The 17,071-nt window shown below is 51.2% G+C and overlaps 1 protein-coding gene across 2 annotated transcripts in view; it reads left to right on the top strand.

The window, feature by feature from the left end:
* Window positions 1–17,071, top strand: part of ANXA6 (annexin A6) — a 54,240-nt gene that overhangs the window by 19,524 nt on the left and 17,645 nt on the right. For both annotated transcript variants that reach the window (XM_024119764.3, XM_024119777.3), the window contains 13 exons: window positions 1,903–1,959; window positions 2,789–2,882; window positions 3,542–3,637; window positions 4,269–4,327; window positions 5,597–5,719; window positions 7,183–7,241; window positions 8,604–8,682; window positions 10,386–10,467; window positions 11,727–11,821; window positions 12,385–12,498; window positions 13,850–13,940; window positions 14,985–15,064; window positions 15,669–15,722. In XM_024119764.3, the coding sequence (XP_023975532.1) occupies window positions 1,903–1,959; window positions 2,789–2,882; window positions 3,542–3,637; window positions 4,269–4,327; window positions 5,597–5,719; window positions 7,183–7,241; window positions 8,604–8,682; window positions 10,386–10,467; window positions 11,727–11,821; window positions 12,385–12,498; window positions 13,850–13,940; window positions 14,985–15,064; window positions 15,669–15,722 (1,083 nt within the window). The remainder of the gene's footprint in view (window positions 1–1,902; window positions 1,960–2,788; window positions 2,883–3,541; window positions 3,638–4,268; window positions 4,328–5,596; window positions 5,720–7,182; window positions 7,242–8,603; window positions 8,683–10,385; window positions 10,468–11,726; window positions 11,822–12,384; window positions 12,499–13,849; window positions 13,941–14,984; window positions 15,065–15,668; window positions 15,723–17,071) is intronic.

Below are 17,071 nucleotides of genomic sequence, written 5' to 3'. Positions count from 1 at the left end.
TGAGGGCCTCCTTGGTGGTTCTTCACATGTAAAGTCCTCCTTGGTGTTTTGTGGCCTCCCCTCCTCCTCTGCCCATCTTATCCTCAAACTTGAGATGGTTTCTCTCTGGCTCACCTGGGTGTGGAATCTGAGCGTCCAGGGTCTCTTCTGCCCCCCGTGGCTTGCGCAGGCAGGTGACCTGCATTTCTTTTCACATACCCTGTCTCTCTTGTGCTCCTGTGTCCTCCTTCCTCTCTCCACACATACCTCTTCCCCCTCCTCTCCAGCCTCGCTCCTGCCGTGGCTTCCCCAGCCACTGCACCTACCTGAGCTCACCAGCAGGGGCGCCAGAGGGGGCATAGCATCTCTGGAGCTGCCTGCGTGGCATTCCCCCATAGCCAAGTCCTGCTACTCCCTCCCACCCACGGATGACATAAAAAAGAGCATAAAGATGCTGCACACTGGTGTCCATGGCTGAGTTATGCCTGCCCAAGTTGGGTTTTTTCCTTTGTTCATTTACCCCCACATACGTGTTTTTTTTTTTTTAAAAAAACACTTTGAGTTAGTTGCTAACATTTAAAACTAGGGAGATTTTGGTCCAAAACCAGATCTCTAGATTCTTTTGAATAATCGAAAGCTCTGGCAACAGCAGGCCTGCATTCTGCACGACTGCAGTGGCTGGAGTACACATCCCACCCTGCTGCTTATCCTCTCCCTGCCCAGCCCCTTGGGAACAGGCATTGAGGTATCTCAAGTCCAGCTCCAAGGACCAAACTTTTAGGAAGGTTTATATATAAAGCCACCTCTTTGTTTCTTTCGTTGCCCTCCCTCCCCCCATTTTACAGCAGCTGCTCCCAGTTCATTTGCTTTTGTTACCATAACCTCCTTCCGTACTAAGCAGCTGCGGAATTATCAGGAGATGATCTTCAAGAGTGGGAAAGCGTGGCCTTTGCCCCCATTTTCAAAGCGCATGTTCCGGACAGGAGCGTTCCAGCCTGTATCTTGGAGTCAAGGATGTGGCCTCCTCAATATCTAACATCTATCTAGCAGGCGGTTACATGGCACGGATTGTAAGCGTACCGGCTCTGTCTCCTTAGGCTCACTCCCAAAGAGAACCAGGGGGTTTGAGATCCTGAAATGCACAGTTCAGGGGGAACAGAAGATAAGCATAGGCTTGACCTCTGCCCACATAACTAGGAGCCCAGTATGGCTGGCCCCTAGGCCCTGTGAGTATCCCCCTCTGTCTGATGGGGCATAGGGCGTGGGTGGAGTGATAGGAACACAAATAGGATTTGGTGCCTTCACAGCTTGTGAGCTCAGATCTCAGGCCCCCAGTCTCAAATCCTCATTGGTGAATTCCTTGGGTTAAGGTATGGGAGCCCCTAACAGAATGCAAATATGCAGACTTTTGACCCCTATGATCTTGTTGGATGGCCTCGTGGGCCATGCCAGGACTTGTGGCAGGAGTTCTATCCTCAGAGATGTTCTCGGTACAAGGCTTCCTCTGGGGTGGAGGCACCTAGGAAGACCTTGGTTATTCTCAGGACTCCCCTGTTTGGTCCAAGCTCCAAGGATGAGGGAGAAGCCAGTGGGAGGGGCCCTATGATTTGCTGCAAAATAGATGCTGTGGTCTTTTTTTTTTCTCTTTCCTTTTTTTTCGCTGCACTGCGTGGCGTGTGGGATTTTAGTTCCTCAACCAGGGATTGAACCCAGGCCCTCAGCAGTGAGAGCTCGGATCATAACCACTGGACCAGCAGGGACTTCCCAGGTGCTGTGGTCTTGATCCAGTGGCTGCTGTCAGTCTCTTCTCCTGGACACTCTGGGCCACACGGTTTTCCCAGTCCTCCGTGTCTCCACCGCTGGCATCCAGGCTTTGTCCTGGCTCTGGTATTTGAACCACGTGTTCCTTGTCTTTCTGCCCAGGGAACCAGGGAGGAGGATGATGTAGTGAGCGAGGACCTGGTGCAGCAGGACGTCCAGGTAAATCAGCACCAGTGGAGGTCCCCGGGCACAGCGAGGCAGCCCTGAGAGAGGGAAGAGGTTGGGCATCCAGGGAAGGGCTGGAGGCAAAGTAATTTGCATCAGATACCAGAAATAACTGACTCACAGCCATCATTTATACAGTGCTTTGTTGAAGAAAGGACTTCAGTTAGCTTTCAAAGGTACACAGTATGTAAAGCTGGTGAGATGTATTTTGGAGCTTTTCATCATTTGTTCATTTATTCATTCAGTTAATTAATATTTATTGAACACTTACTGTGTGCCAGGCATTCTGCCAAGCATTGGGGAATCCTAAATGAACAAAGTCAGACAGTACTGGGGAGACAGGCATATATTAATCACACAAACACATTCCCTGTGGATATACCATACATTCCAGGTGTTTGGAGCCCCCACTATGTGCCAGTAACACTGCAGCAGTACATACAGAGAATGTAAGACATAATTCCTGTTCTTGAGGAGCCCATGTCATAGTGGGAAGCAGGACCTGTAAATATTATAATATACACTGGATCAAAGCTATAAAGAAACAGGAAGCCTAGAAGAGGGAGGGAAGGAAAGAGAACTCTGCCTAGGGACATCAGGAAGTGCTTTGAGAACAAATGGGACATTTAATCTGGGCCCTGAAGTTTGAGTAGGAGTTTCCCCAGAAAGAAAGGGAGAAAGCTGTACAGGCGTATGCAAATGTCCTGAGGCTACCAATTACTGGCATGTTCAGGGATCTGGCAGCAGTTCTGAGTGGCTTGGCTGGTGTGTTCTGTCTCCTGCGGTTTCCTCTTTTAGTTAAGTCCCACCTCTTCCCCTTCAGGACCTGTACGAGGCAGGGGAACTGAAATGGGGAACAGATGAAGCCCAGTTCATTTACATTTTGGGAAATCGCAGCAAGCAGCACCTTCGGTTGGGTAAGCTCCAGAGAAGACCTACAGCTGCCCGCTTCGAGTTATGCCAAGATTTCCTTTCTCTTTTCCTTTTCTGCTAAGGGAGCGTGATAGCTGCCTCATCCACAAACCAAACACTAGTCTTGATTTTATTAGACGGTGGTTTGTATAGGTCCTCATGAGAGGCCTTAACAGGATGTTCAGCCCCTCCATCTCAGTACCAGTCCTGTCTTCATGTTGGAGCAGGAGGTGTACACAGTCCCTCATAGCAGACGCAGCGAGGCTGCGTGGTGGCTGGTGATGTGCACGACCTCCCTGACCCCTCCCTAGGTGCCAGCCCTACCTTCATGGTGGCACTCTGGTCCTGGCCACTATGCCTCCCCTTCTTTTTTTTTTTTTTTTTTTTTTTGGCCATGTGCGGGCCTCTCACTGCTGTGGCCTCTCCCGTTGCGGAGCACAGGCTCCGGAGGCGCAGGCTCAGCGGCCATGGCTCACGGGCCCAGCCGCTCCGTGGCATGTGGGATCCTCCCGGACCGGGGCACGAACCCGTGTCACCTGCATTGGCAGGCGGACTCTCAACCACTGCGCCACCAGGGAAGCCCCATGCCTCCCCTTCTGAAGTCCCCGTTCCTTCCAGTGTTATGGGGGTACTCTTGACATCCCTTTCTCTCTGTCGGACTCAGTGTTTGATGAGTATCTGAAGACCACAGGGAAGCCGATCGAAGCCAGCATCCGAGGGGAGCTGTCCGGGGACTTTGAGAAGCTGATGCTTGCTGTGGGTACGTCCTGACATTGCATTCCCGGGGCCTTTGAGGGATTCAGGGATTCTGACCCAGGAACAGGTGAATTGTATGGTATGGAGGTGGGAAGGAGAAAACCAGATTGTCTGTTTGCAAGCCAGACATTTCAAGAGTCAGTATGTCTGAGCCTGGGGTAGGTTGTGTGTATGTGTTTCTTTGGGGGAGAGCTATGGCCCAGTCCTCATCTTGCCCAGAGCTATCCCCCACCAACCCTATTTAAAGTAGTCAGGTTCTAGCCTGCTCTGCCAGCAAGATCCAGAGGTTCAGCTGGTACCTTTCTGTTGAGGAACTACCTTTCCCAGCCCCATGCCAAATGCTTCCCCACCTGACCCAGTTCGCTGTGAAACCCCGAAGGACTAGAAAGTGGAAGGGGGTCCTTGCAGTGCACTCCCCACATTACAACAGGCCCATTTTCTGATTTCTCTGTCCCCTGGGTTTGTGATAAAAGTGGTGGGTCTGGGGTACTCTAGGACTGTGGCTTATCAGGAACCAGGTTCTTCCCAGGTTTGAACTTGGTGACCCCCAAGGAATGGAAACAAAAAAGGGCTCGGGCCACCCCTTCGTCCTTCCGCGGCAGCCAGAATAACTACCTCTTCCTCCCTCTTCCCAGTGAAGTGCATCCGGAGCACCCCAGAGTATTTTGCTGAAAGGCTCTTCAAGGCCATGAAGGTGCGTGGTGGGGTTGATGTGAATGAGGTAGGGGGATGTGGGCTCTGCACGCCTCCACAGGACTGTTGGGAGTCTGGCAAATCCTTGGGGTCCACCGGCCAAAGAGAGTGTTCAAGGGATTGACCACAGGACAGCGTGATGGCCCTTTGTCCCAGGTGAGCTCCAGAGCCTGGAGTGCTGCCTGGTCACACACCTGTCCACCCAATACCTGCCCTGTCCTCATGATTGATCAGAGGGTGCAGTGACAGCCTGCACCCGATCCAGCTAACCAGCTGGGTTGGAAGCCCATGCTTTTTTTTATTTTTTATTTTTTTAAAATTTGTATTGGAGTATAGTTGATTTACACTGTTGTGTTGGTTTCAGGTGTACAGCAAAGTGAATCTGTTATACATATACATACCTCTGCTCTTTTTTAGATTCTTTTCCCATATAGGCCATTACAGAGTACTGAGTAGAGTTCCCTGTGCTATACAGTAGGTCCTTATTAGTTATCTATTTTATAAATAGTAGTGTGTATATGTCAATCCCAATCGGAAGCCCATGCTTTTTAAATACTATTAAACAGAATGTTTATATACAATGTACGTAAATAAGTGAAAAACAGTTTGGCATTTTCTGCCAAGATTCGTGATGTTCATCCCTGAGACCCAGGTACTGAGGATAGTGCTTCCCAGGACTTTACACACATGACACACAGAAAGTGGTGATATTTCCATAGTGCACCAGGCTGAATGAATCATTTGTTGCCAGAGGCCATAGGCCCAAGGTCCCTGCATGGCCATCCCACAAGGACAAGTGGCCTGTAGCCCATCCCCTATCTTCCAGTGCCAGAGTGAGCTGGACAGCTGGGCCCCACAGATACGTTTGCCTGTATGATGTGTTCATAAGAACGTTCATCGCAATGTTGTCCGTATTATGAAAGAACTAGAAACAACCCAGTGTCCATCAGGAGCAGCATGGACAAATAAATGCATAGTGGTGTATTTACAGAGTTCCAAAATGTGCAAACCTAAACCACGTATTGCTTAGAGTTACAAAGTTAGGTAAAATTATGAGGGTATCAAGGATGGGAATGACATGAGGTTGGGGGAGGAACGAGATAAAAGCAGGAGTGACACACAGGGAGCTTTGGAGGGGTTGGCAATTTGCTTCTTTCATTCTTAATTTTAACATTTTATCTCAAAAAGTTGTATTTTCAGTTGAGCTGGGGGCTGTCAGCGCTCCAGCCCCCTCTCAACTCCCCGTCCCCCAAACCCGCTTGTCTTGCAGGGGCTGGGGACTCGGGACAACACCCTGATCCGCATCATGGTCTCCCGCAGTGAGCTGGACATGCTCGACATCCGGGAGATATTCCGGACGAAATATGAAAAGTCCCTGTACAGCATGATCAAGGTGAGGCTCTCACAGGGGTACAGAGAGGGCTGGGGAGCTCTCCCAAGAGAAAAGGCACTGTCCTGAAAATCTGGGCATCTCATGGGGATTCCAGGAGCCTCAGCCTGTGGTACCTTCAGGGAATTTAAGGCAGCTCAACAGAGGAGCAAGTGTGTCCAGGGTGTTTGTAAGACATGAGGCACCTCTTTAGAGGAAGGCAGGGCGGGGCCATGAAGAGCATGAAGTTGAATCTAGGTTGAGGACTCCATCCCTAGGGCAGTGAGAGGTCAGCCTCCTGAAGGCAGCAGGAGGCACAGAAGAACACAAAGGAGGGTTTATTTGGGACCTGTTGGCCCTGGGCCAGGCGATGACTCGGGGCTGTTCAGCCCACGAGACTGGAGACAGGAGACAGATGCAGAGCTGGTTGGGTTCTCCTTGTTTCAGGTGAGTGGTATAAAGCTTTCTGAGTTCAAGCTGAGCTCCCCAAAGTGTGTTTCTTTTTTTTTTCTTTATAAATTTATTTATTGATTTATTGATTTTTGGCTGCGTTGGGTCTTTGTTGCTGCACGCAGGCTTTCTCTAGTTGCAGTGAGCGGGGCCTACTCTTCATTGCGGTGCACGGACTTCGCATTGCGGTGGCTTCTTTTGTTGCAGAACACGGGCTCTAGGCACGCGGGCTTCAGTAGTTGTGGCTCACGGGCTCTAGAGCACAGGCTCAGTAGTTGTGGCGCATGGGCTCAGTTGCTCCGCAGTATGTGGGGGTCTTCCCGGACCAGGGATCGAACCCGTGTCCCCTGCATTGGCAGGCAGATTCTTAACCACTGTGCCACCAGGGAAGCCCCCCAAAGTGTATTTCTAAATAGGAATTGTATAGGCATTGTGTGCAAAAATGTCCCATGGAAAACGTTTGGGAAAAAGTAGAATAAGCAAAGATAAGTCAGCTTCTTTACCTCAGAACTTCTCACAGCCTTCACTTTAGTATGTCCATTATGAGGCTCCAAGAGGGATGTACAATATGCCGTGTCTATCAAGTGTGCATTTGTTTGTTTGGTTTTGGCACTCCCAATGTTTTTGCTCAGGGAGCCCTATCTTATGGACTATTTCATGTGGGAGAGCGCAGCTGGGGATTATCTGGTGGCAGGGGTGTGCTGGGGCCAGCTGTCTGGGGAAGACATCTCTTCTTAATTCCACGTTCAGTAACGGCATATCGGTGCCTTGGAATTGTCCATTGGAGGTATTTACACCACGGAAATTGACAAATGCTACAAATCAGGGCTTTTTTTTTCTTTTTTTCCCAGAGAGCCAGTTGTTAATACTTACCAGTACACCACTTTTTGGTCTCAGCTACCTCCAGACTGGAGGAGAGTCAGGGCTGCTGTGAATACGTGGTCAGCCTCCCCCTGTTTGGGGGAGAACCTCCCCTCCTTGTCTGAGAGGATACCAGGGCTGAGTGAGAGGTAACATTTCTCTGTCTTTCGCCCCAGAACGACACCTCTGGCGAGTACAAGAAGACTCTGCTGAAGCTGTGTGGGGGAGATGATGAGTAAGTGACCTCCTGGCCGAGGGCTGGAGGGCGTGGCCTCAGGCATAGCCGGTCAGGATTCTCTTGGCCTCATCTGGATGGATGGGTGGATGGATGGATAGATGATGGAGTGGATGGGCTTGGGGATTCCCCAAAGGTCAGAGCACCACACAGGTGAAAGTCTGCGTGTCCATGTATGGGCACATGAGCGTGGTCTCCCATACGTGGAGACGTCTACTCCTGTGAACTTGGAAATCAGTCTGGGGGTGTGGACCGGGAATCAGAATATGAGGGTCTAGGCCCTGCTACTTTCTTCACAGGTGTTTCTCGGTTTCATCATCTGTTAAATGGAAAAAATACAGATGCCTGCTCTGACTACTTGTTTATTCAGCATCTCTGTATTAAGTACTCTCCATGTGCAGGCATTGAGGGGGGAAGCACAGTGATGATGCCTCCGGCCTAGAAAGGCATACAGACCAGGGTGTATGTACATGATGGGGTAGTATACGAGCCTCTGAGAGCCCTCAGAGGGTGCACTATGCCAGACAGGGCGGGGAGGCTCCTGGAGATAATGAGGCTGAGACGCAAGGAGGAAGGTGAAGAGGTGAAGACAGGGCCTGGAGGGAGAGTGTTTGGGGTGGAGAGAGGGCCTAGAGAGGAGAAGGCACAGCCTGGTTCATTTATGTAACTGAGGTCGCGCTTTTGTAGCATGCGTGGGAGAGATGAGGCTGAGAGATGGGCAAGGTCCGGGGCCTCTTCCTGGCACACAGACCTCACCTAAGGGTAGCAGAGAGGCAGCCATTGGAGGCGTTAAATTGGGGCATGACTTGACCAGATTTGGGTTCTAGGAAAGGAACTACAGGTACTCTGATTTCCCTTCTCTGGGGCTTATAATGATCCAGTTAAGTAGAGAATACGAGAGCCTCCTGTTTACCTTTGTTAAGCGCCTTAGGGGCTGATTCAGTTCAGCGGATATTTACCTGGCAACTAATAAACCGGGGTGCTTGACAGAAGGAGAGGTAGAGATGGCGTGGCCCTAAGCTGGTCCTGGACATGTCTGAGAGGGGAGACTTGGATAGAAGTCACTCAAATTATAAAGAGGAAAGGGAAGGTTGAGGGACTAGAGAAATCATCTCCTGCATGGGGCCTGGCACCAGGAAGGCTGCTGCTCAGAGCCAGCATGGTAGGGGGAGTCACAAGAGAGGGTAGAAGGTTCTCAGAAGTGGAGGGAGGGCTATGGTGAATGGGTGAGGCCCAGGCTGCAGAGAAGGGAAAGCCAGATGGATTTACTTAAAGTGTGTGTGTATGCGTGCGTGTTGTGTGTGTGAGTGTTGCCCACGATGACCTTCCCTCCTGTCCTCTCCCTAACACCCTCCATTCCAGTGCTGCTGGCAAGTTCTTCCCGGAGGCAGCGCAGGTGGCCTATCAGATGTGGGAACTTAGTGCAGTGGCCCGAGTAGAGGTCAGACCCTCCCCCCTTCCTGCTTGACCTCTTGACCACAGCTTCCACTCTTCTGCTCGCACCTTCCTGCTGCTCTGGTTGGCACCCAGCTGCCCCCTGGTGGCCAACCTGAGACGTTGAGTCTCACGTCTTGAAGCTTCCTGTTCTCCGCAGAGTGACAGATGGGTGGGTGGGCACTCTGGTGGTGGCATCTGATTCCTGCGTTCACCTCTCACATGCTGGGAGGTGTTCTGCCCCACTAACTACTAACAGACCTTGCCAAATGGAGACCTGGTTGGTTCAGTAGCGGGGCCTATCCCATCCTGGGTCCAGCAGTTGGGTTTTGGAGGCATGAAAGCTGAGAACAGATGGGCACCCCTGGATGCACTGGGTGATTTTTGGTCATCCTGACCATCCTCAGACCCAGGGTCCACACAGGGCAAGAAGGAAAAGTTCACAGAAGTACTCAGGGCAAATGCATCCAGGGACTGGTAGCACTTGGCCCCTAAGAAAATATTTGGAACCTAGGACTCTATTACTCACTTGCTAGCCACCTTTGGCGGGTCCCCACCTCTCTCTGTCTCCATCTCTCAGATGAGGCTGTTAGACATGGCAGTCTGGATGCCCTCCAAGGGCTCTTGTGCTCTGATGTTCTAGGACAGAATTTCCCAAATTATAAGGCAAGAACTGTCATTGCAGATGATGTTAAGTCATATGAGAAATGAATTGAGTTTTTTTTCTGGGGAGGGGGACCTCCATGGCATTAAATAACACTGACTCCACATAGTGAGAAAGCTGCTCCGCTTCACTTTCATCAACCTTATTGTTAATGTCAAAGAAGGAGTCTCAGTTTGGTGCCACATCTTTGCCATAGTCGCTAATTTCCCCTTTTCACAAAGAGCTGAGAGAGCTAGCTTCAGGTTCACAGCTTCTGGCAAGCAACGGTGTCTTGTTAAATTTGGTGGTATTTGAAAACATGTTTTTTGTTTTTATGACGTTTATTTTCATGGGTTATAATCAGTGTATGGCACATGACACCAACTTTCTATTCATGATAGTGATATAAAATTATTTTCATTCATTAGTTCATTGAGCAAGTTTTTTTTGAGAGCTTACCCCCTGTGTCAGGCACTGCTGCAGGCTCTTGGGGTATATCAAAGAACAAAATGGACCAAAATCCTTGCCCTTTAGGAATATTTAAATGCACTTCAAAATGAATGCATTTAAATAAAACAGAAAAGAAGCTGAATTAAGTTAAAATGTTAAGAAATAACAGGGCGTACACAAATATAGAAAACATTATGAAGGTCATTCAGGAGTGACTTGACATTTGGGCAACTCTGTTCTGGTATTTCAGAACATTTCAGTTGCCTTTTCAGGGAGAGCGTTTCTCTAAGAGGTAAGAAGACCTTGGCAACAGGGCAGGGTTCTGTGGGACTGGGTTCCAGTGCAGCTGGGCCAGAGCTGACTCCTGGGGCAGGAGCCCGGCCTCTCTTCCCCTGACAGCACTTGACCTGCTCCCAGGCCTGGGTCTGTCTCTCTCCTCCCTCTCTCAGCTCTAGGGCAGGGGTCTGTCTGCTGTGCCTTCACCCCCGCCTCTTTCCCCCCAAGCTGCTTGGTTTGGGGCTCATGGGGAAAGCCTCCCCTCCCTCGCATGCTCCTCTCTTGGCCTGGCCCCCGGGGGGCCTCCAGACACCTGCTGAGTCACTTTCTGCTTCTTGCAGGTGAAAGGAACTGTGCACCCAGCTGGTGACTTTAACCCTGACGCAGATGCCAAAGCCTTGCGGAAAGCCATGAAGGGACTTGGTAAGGGGCACGTGAAAGGGACCAGGTTGGCCTCTGGAGTAGCAGGGGTGGCAGGTCTGGCAATGGGCCTGGCAGGGGCAAGAGCTGAGGCCTCAGACTGGGGTCTGCAGGATGATGAGCACTTTATTTGCTTTGAGTCTCCACCCCGCTGGAACCTCCAGCTCCCTAGGTGTAGGGAGGAGGGGAGTGAGGGCGTTTGTAAGGAACATTCCCAGAGACCAAGGTGCTCCCAGGCCCTGGTATAGAAAAAAGTACTAGGTGATAAGGCTGGGTTTTTGCTCTGGCTTTGCTGCTGACTCACTTTGTGACTTTGGGCAAGTCCTGTAACCCACCTGGGAGTCTCAGTATCTCCATGCATAAAATAAGGGATGTGGACCCTGTAACCCAAGAGGCCAGTTCTGGCGTGGGAACACCCCCTGCTGGTTACCCATATCCAGGCCTCCATTTGGCTTAGGTGAGAAGAACCACCTGTGGGTGGGTGGCCTGTCCTCAGGAAGGCCAGTGGGGACAGAGCATCTGGGTTTGGCTTCCATTGCCCTTTCTCCCCCATCTGTCTAACAGCGCCTCCCAGGGGACCTTGGGCTAAGTCTTTTACCTTCTGGGCTTCATTTTCATTTGTCTCATGCGAATAATAATATCTACCAAGCATATCTAGGACTGTAAGATGACAGGGGTAAAAATGCTCTTGAAAGATAGAGTCCTTAAAAAATTAATAAGTAAATGAAGACAGAGTCCTGTGCCAGGTCTGAGGTTGATGGCATTGATCTGAGGGGCAGGAAATGGTACCCTGATGCCTTCCAGAGTCAACCTGCTGTGGTTAGAGGGACTTGGGGTCCAGCTTTCAGGGCATTACAGAGAAAGGACACAGGGTCCCCAAAAGGACTTAGGTTGTCAGGTTGGAAGGATCCCTTAGTAACCCCTCCAGCCCTTCGTGAAACAGAAGGGGAGGGGACTTGTCCAAGGGGATAGCCATTGCCAGAGCTGGGACTAGAACTCAGAAGCCCTGGCTCTCAATCCAGTGCTCTCTGCTCCCCCAGGGGTCTTTTTTTCCTCAGCTAGTGACACAGCAGAAAGAAGTGCAGAAGGAATCCAGGGGAAGTTAGTGGCTTGGGCCAGAAGCAAGGCTCCTGCAGGGACTTGGGGGCATAAGACTGCCTATCCTGGCCTCTACCCTGACAAAGGTGGATGGGGCCCATCACTCGGGGAGATGGGGGAGCTGGGCCAAGGCCTTCCTCTGAACTGTGGCTTTGGGGACTCAGGGACTGATGAGAACACCATCATTGACATCATCACGCACCGCAGCAACGCCCAACGGCAGCAGATCCGCCAGACCTTCAAGTCTCACTTCGGCCGGGTAAGGGCCTCAGCCTGGGCCCTGGGCCCCGCATCCACGATCCTCCTTGGAGGGAGCTCGGCTTGTCACAGCCAGCTCTGCACCTGGGTCTTCATGGCAGTGGGACCCCCTGTGGCCACGTGTTCTTGGAGTGTCTCCAGCACTGGATTTGGGCTGCCTGCACACACACCTCTCCCTCCCACTGCACCCCAGGTTCCTTGTGGTCAGCAACACGTGTGTGACTGGCTCCACTTAGAGCTTCGATCGGGGATATGAGTTTTGTTAGTGGCATCTAGTTTTGGCCGACCAGTTTCCCCAGGATGGAAATGGCACTGCCCCCTTTCCTTCCCTGTCTCCTGCCTCCAAGGAGAGCAAGCAGGTCTTCCTCCAGCTTGGTTTTTTTCCCCCACCCTCTTTGGCTTCCTCAAAACAGTGAACCCAACATCAGCCAAGATAGACACAGGCCCCCACGATCCCTGCATCCACATGGAGCCCCCGTCTCCTCCTTCCATGTCTCCTCCCTGTCCCAAGTCACATGTGGGCAAATGCTGATGTTGGCATGACCTTGGCTCTGCCCTCTGCAGGACTTGATGGCTGACCTGAAGTCTGAGCTCTCTGGAGACCTGGCAAGGCTGATTTTGGGGCTCATGATGCCACCGGCCCATTATGATGCCAAGCAGTTGAAGAAAGCCATGGAGGTAAGGTGTGGGCACCAAGGGCGTGGGGTGCAGTCTCTGTGGGTGCTGGGGGGGACACAGGCACTCTTCGCAAGCCCAGGTGTGTTGGATGTAACTCCTTGGTAGAGCCCCTCCCACACCTATCCTGGGCTCAGTGTCTTAGCTCAATTCCCTGTCTCATCAACCCACAAGGCAAGGCTTCTCTTTTGTCCCCATTTTACAGATGAGGAAGCTGAGGCTCGGAGCTTAAGTTACTTGGTTAAAGTCATAGCACTAGGAAGTAGCAGAGCTGGAATTCGGATCCAGTCTGTCTGATTCGAGTGCCTGACTTGACAACCACATGAAACCACTAGAGTTTTCGGCTCCTTAAGGATTAAAAGGAGAACAGACATTCCCTGGGCAAAGCAAATTGAGATTATTATCCTTTTAAAATTCCTGGACAAAAAAATGGATGACTTAAAAACATGGAATTAGGAGAAGGATGGGGCTAGACTATGGATCTCAGAACACTCTGAGGATAAGGCTGTCCTCATCACACCCCAGCTTCTAATAAAGAGACTGTTGAAGCTTTCCTTCAGGTCAGAGGACCCAGAGACCGGTTGACCGCTGGGCAGTAACCTCCCAGGACAGAGACATGTCTTACCTTTTTTTATAGCCATTGCCCCAGCAGCTTGCACAGTGACTGGCACATAATGGGTGTTTAACAGATATTTGAATCCATCAGTTAACCAGTCTTGTCTGCCTCCCTTCCCTCCCCCAAAGTGGGGACCTTAGAATAATGGGTTCCTCAGCTACCTCAGTCCATGTATCATCCATCAAATCCAAATGTAAACAAATGTAGCTTGTTGTTTTCCTTGAGGCACAGAACTTTTTTTCTTCTTCTGACAAATATGTGTTCACCATGAAAGCTTGGGAAAACACACACAGAGCAAAAAAGAAGAAAATAAAAATCATCTGTGATCCCTCACCCACCCGTAGACCACAATCACTGTTACACTGTGATGCGTGGCTTCTGTCCTTTTTATGTATTTAGATATAAATATTTATATTCAGATATATATGCATATAAGCATTTTTATACACACACACACACCCATATCCTGTATATTCTTTTCTTTTTAAAATTTTTGGTCCAAAGCACTTCTCATGGGAGGTTCTGGAAATCTTAACAAGCTAGTGTGGTCCCTTGATCGTGCCAAGGTCTGGTCTGGGGGCCACATCTGAGGGTAAAAAGAAAATTAGGGAAGGTTTGGTCTGAGTGTTGACCTCCTGCGTGGTTTCTTGGAGCAGGGGTCTCTTTGACCTGGGCCCCTCGGGCCTCTGCACGGGGGTCAGTGCTGTGGTTCAGATCATCTTTGCCTTGACTTTCTAGGGAGCCGGCACAGACGAAAAGGCTCTCATCGAAATCCTGGCCACTCGGACCAACGCCGAAATCCGGGCCATCAATGAGGCCTATAAGGAGGGTGAGTATGGGAGGCCTGGGGCCAGTGCCGCTGGGAGGTGTGAGGGGAAGAGCAGGTCCCCCAGCTCCTGGCCTCACCCTACAGCCCTGCCCCATCTCCCTCCTCTTAGGCCACGAGGCTTTGATAAGCCCGTTGGGTGTGCCCAGCCCTGTGTCTGGGGAAAGGGTGCCCCAGACGGAGTCCCAGCAGGACAGAGGCCTGGAGGTAGAAGAGGGTTTGACTAGGAGTGGGAGAGAGAGCACCCAGGCCACTGGAGAGAGAGGGTGGCTTCATGGGCGTTTGGCCTGTGCAGTCACACAGGGCCCTGCATTCAGAAGGCCCCGTGCCTGGTTACATGCTTTGCTGTCACCGTCTTGAAATTTTTTTTTGTTGTTGTTGTTGTTGTGGTACGCGGGCCTCCCACTGTTGTGGCCTCTCCCATTGCGGAGCACAGGCTCCGGACGCGCAGGCTCAGCGGCCATGCCTCACGGGCCCAGCCGCTCCGTGGCATGTAGGATCTTCCCGGACCCGGGCACGAACCCGTGTCCCCTGCATCGGCAGGAGGATTCTCAACCAGTGCGCCACCAGGGAAGCCCCCTTGAAATTTTTAATAAATTTTTAACAAATGATCTCATATTATCCTGAAGAACCTTGCGTGTCAGTCAAAAACATTTTAAGCATTTTCTCTTCTGAGCAGCTTTAAAATGGTAGAATCTTTGAGCAGGGAAGTGACATGATCAGAGCTGTGCTTTTGGGTCCAGCAACTGCCATGCAGGAGCGAAGGTAGGAAAGAGAGTGAAGACAGAGAGTCTGCTGTATGGGAGAGGGGAGAGGCATTGAGCCCTCAGCAGGGACAGGAGCAGAGGGAGATGATGGACCGATGAGCACATCACTGTCAAAATCAACAGGAGGGTAGCTGGATACCCTCAAGAGCCAACTACAAACTCCTTCATCTCCACCACCCCGCCAGCACTGCTCTGACTTCAGTCTGCCCTTCTAGGACCCCTTCCCCATCCCATGTCCTTCTTGGCCAGCAGGTGCCCACATCTCCTTTCTCTGTCTCAGACTATCACAAGTCCCTGGAAGATGCTCTGAGCTCAGACACGTCCGGCCATTTCAAGAGGATCCTCATCTCTCTGGCCACGGTGTGTGAATTCCTGGCCCCAGGCCTGCTTGGCCCTCTGGGGCCCTGGGAGTGGGGGAAGGGTTGCTACAGGGAAGGGCAGGGAGTTAGGAGTCCACTCCTGACGAGGAGAGGATGTCTTCCCCTGCTGCCTCCTCAGAGTCTTACCACTGAAGCAGTTACTACTTGTGCAATGCCTTCTCCATTGTTCACTTTTCAAAGCTGGCTTAGTGCCCCCTTCTCCAGGCAGCCTTCCATGATTGCCCTCAACCTGGCTTTTTGGGCCCCCAGCTGACAGGACAAAGCTGTGTAGGTGACCTTTCCCTGTGTCATCATCCAAGAGCTTCTGTTACCATCTCTTGAATTCTCGCAACCCAGGCGCCAGGCCCTGATGCACAGTTATGGCAAGCTCAGTGTGTCTGAGTCAGGCATTGGGCTAAGTGCCTTCCCAATGTTTGTGTTAATGCTCATGACTGCCTATCTTATGAAGGCAGGTTTATTGTCCCCATGTTACACATGAGGGAGAAGGTTCGGAGAGGTGAGTGGCTGAGCAAAGTCCTGTGGCTACTGAGGGACAGAGAGGGTGGATGTTTGGAGGCTGAACTTTCTTACTGGTCCTGCTGCAGGGGAACCGTGAGGAGGGAGGAGAAGATCGGGACCGTGCGCGGGAAGATGCCCAGGTGAGACACCCCACCCCACCCCATCCCCTGCCCAGTGACTCCAGCTGACATCTGTCCATGCCAGGCCCTGGCTGTCCGGGAGTGGGGAAGGCATCTGGCAGGACATGGCTGGTGTGACCGGCTACACTTAGACTCTTGGCCCCTGCACCTCTCCACCCTTAGAAGTGAGACTAGGACACTTTCCAGAGCTTTCAGAGAGAGGCTTGGGAGGGTGGTGCTGATTCTACTGACATTTCCTGTGTGAAGAGTAGAGCTCGAGCCCTAGACCCTCAGAGCTAGAAGGAACCTATGGATTGTCCAGGTCAGGCCCCTCATGTTACAGTTGGAAAATGGAGGCCCTGAGAGCGTGAATGGCTTCTGAAAGTCACACAGCAAATCAGTGGTCTAGGTGGAATTGACCCAGAGGGTGCTGGTCTGGGAGCTGCTGGGAAGGGGGCCTGAGTGCTAAAGGTCTCAGTTTATTATCTATAAAATGTGACCAAGTCGAAGGGAATGTCCTGGGAGACCTAGAAAGGGAGTTCATCGAGGGCTGGGGTCTGCTCACTGATGTATCCAAAGTAGCACATGGTTGGTACTCAACATATATCTTGTTGAGTGAATAGGGAGGTGGGGGGTTCTATAGGGTCTCCTGGCTGCTCTGCTGCTACCCTGCTTCTAAGGCTAATGAGCTTGAGGTCTGGAGATGGCTTCTCATGGAGGCTGGACAACCCCAAATCCATTGTCCCTCTGGGTCCCCATGGATGGGGAGTCCCCGTTGAGGCCATCTGCACTGTCCCCACTCACCTGTGCCTTGCTCCCGGCATCCTCTGGCCCGGCCCAGGTCCAGGGGTAGGGCATAGATACCACAGCCAGTGTTTCCAGCCCCCTTCTTTTACAGTTGGTGGGTTGAAAAGAGCCCTGATAGACTGGGAGTCAGGGAAGGAGCCCTGTTCTGAATTCTACCAACAGAGGTATGAAATGTTACAGCACCATCTGAGGTGAAGAATCTGTAGCTGTAACCCGACAACTACGAAACTATTACAGTGTGTACTGAGTATGATGCTGAGGCTGTTTCATTCTTTGATATGACCCCATTTTCTTACTAGAAGAAAAATGAAGCCCCTTACCTATCCAAGGGTACAGTTTCTAAGTGGCCACGGTGTGATTTGAAACCAGGCCTGCCTGACTTCAAAATCTGCGCTTAATACCATTTAATATCCTCCAGGACCCAGTATAGTAATTTCCCTGCAGCTTCCAAACCAGGTAGCTGCTGGTGTCTAGTTTTCCTGCCCCTTGTTTGGAATACAGTTGTCAGAAGGTACAGGGTTCCCTTCAGATAAGGTATTCCAAATATGTTATAGATATGTTTA

The sequence above is a fragment of the Physeter macrocephalus genome, unplaced genomic scaffold (assembly GCF_002837175.3).
Source record: "Physeter macrocephalus isolate SW-GA unplaced genomic scaffold, ASM283717v5 random_45, whole genome shotgun sequence".
Lineage (NCBI taxonomy): Eukaryota > Metazoa > Chordata > Mammalia > Artiodactyla > Physeteridae > Physeter > Physeter macrocephalus.
The sequence above is the reverse complement of the archived record's forward strand: the minus strand, read 5'-3'. Positions and strand labels throughout refer to the sequence as shown.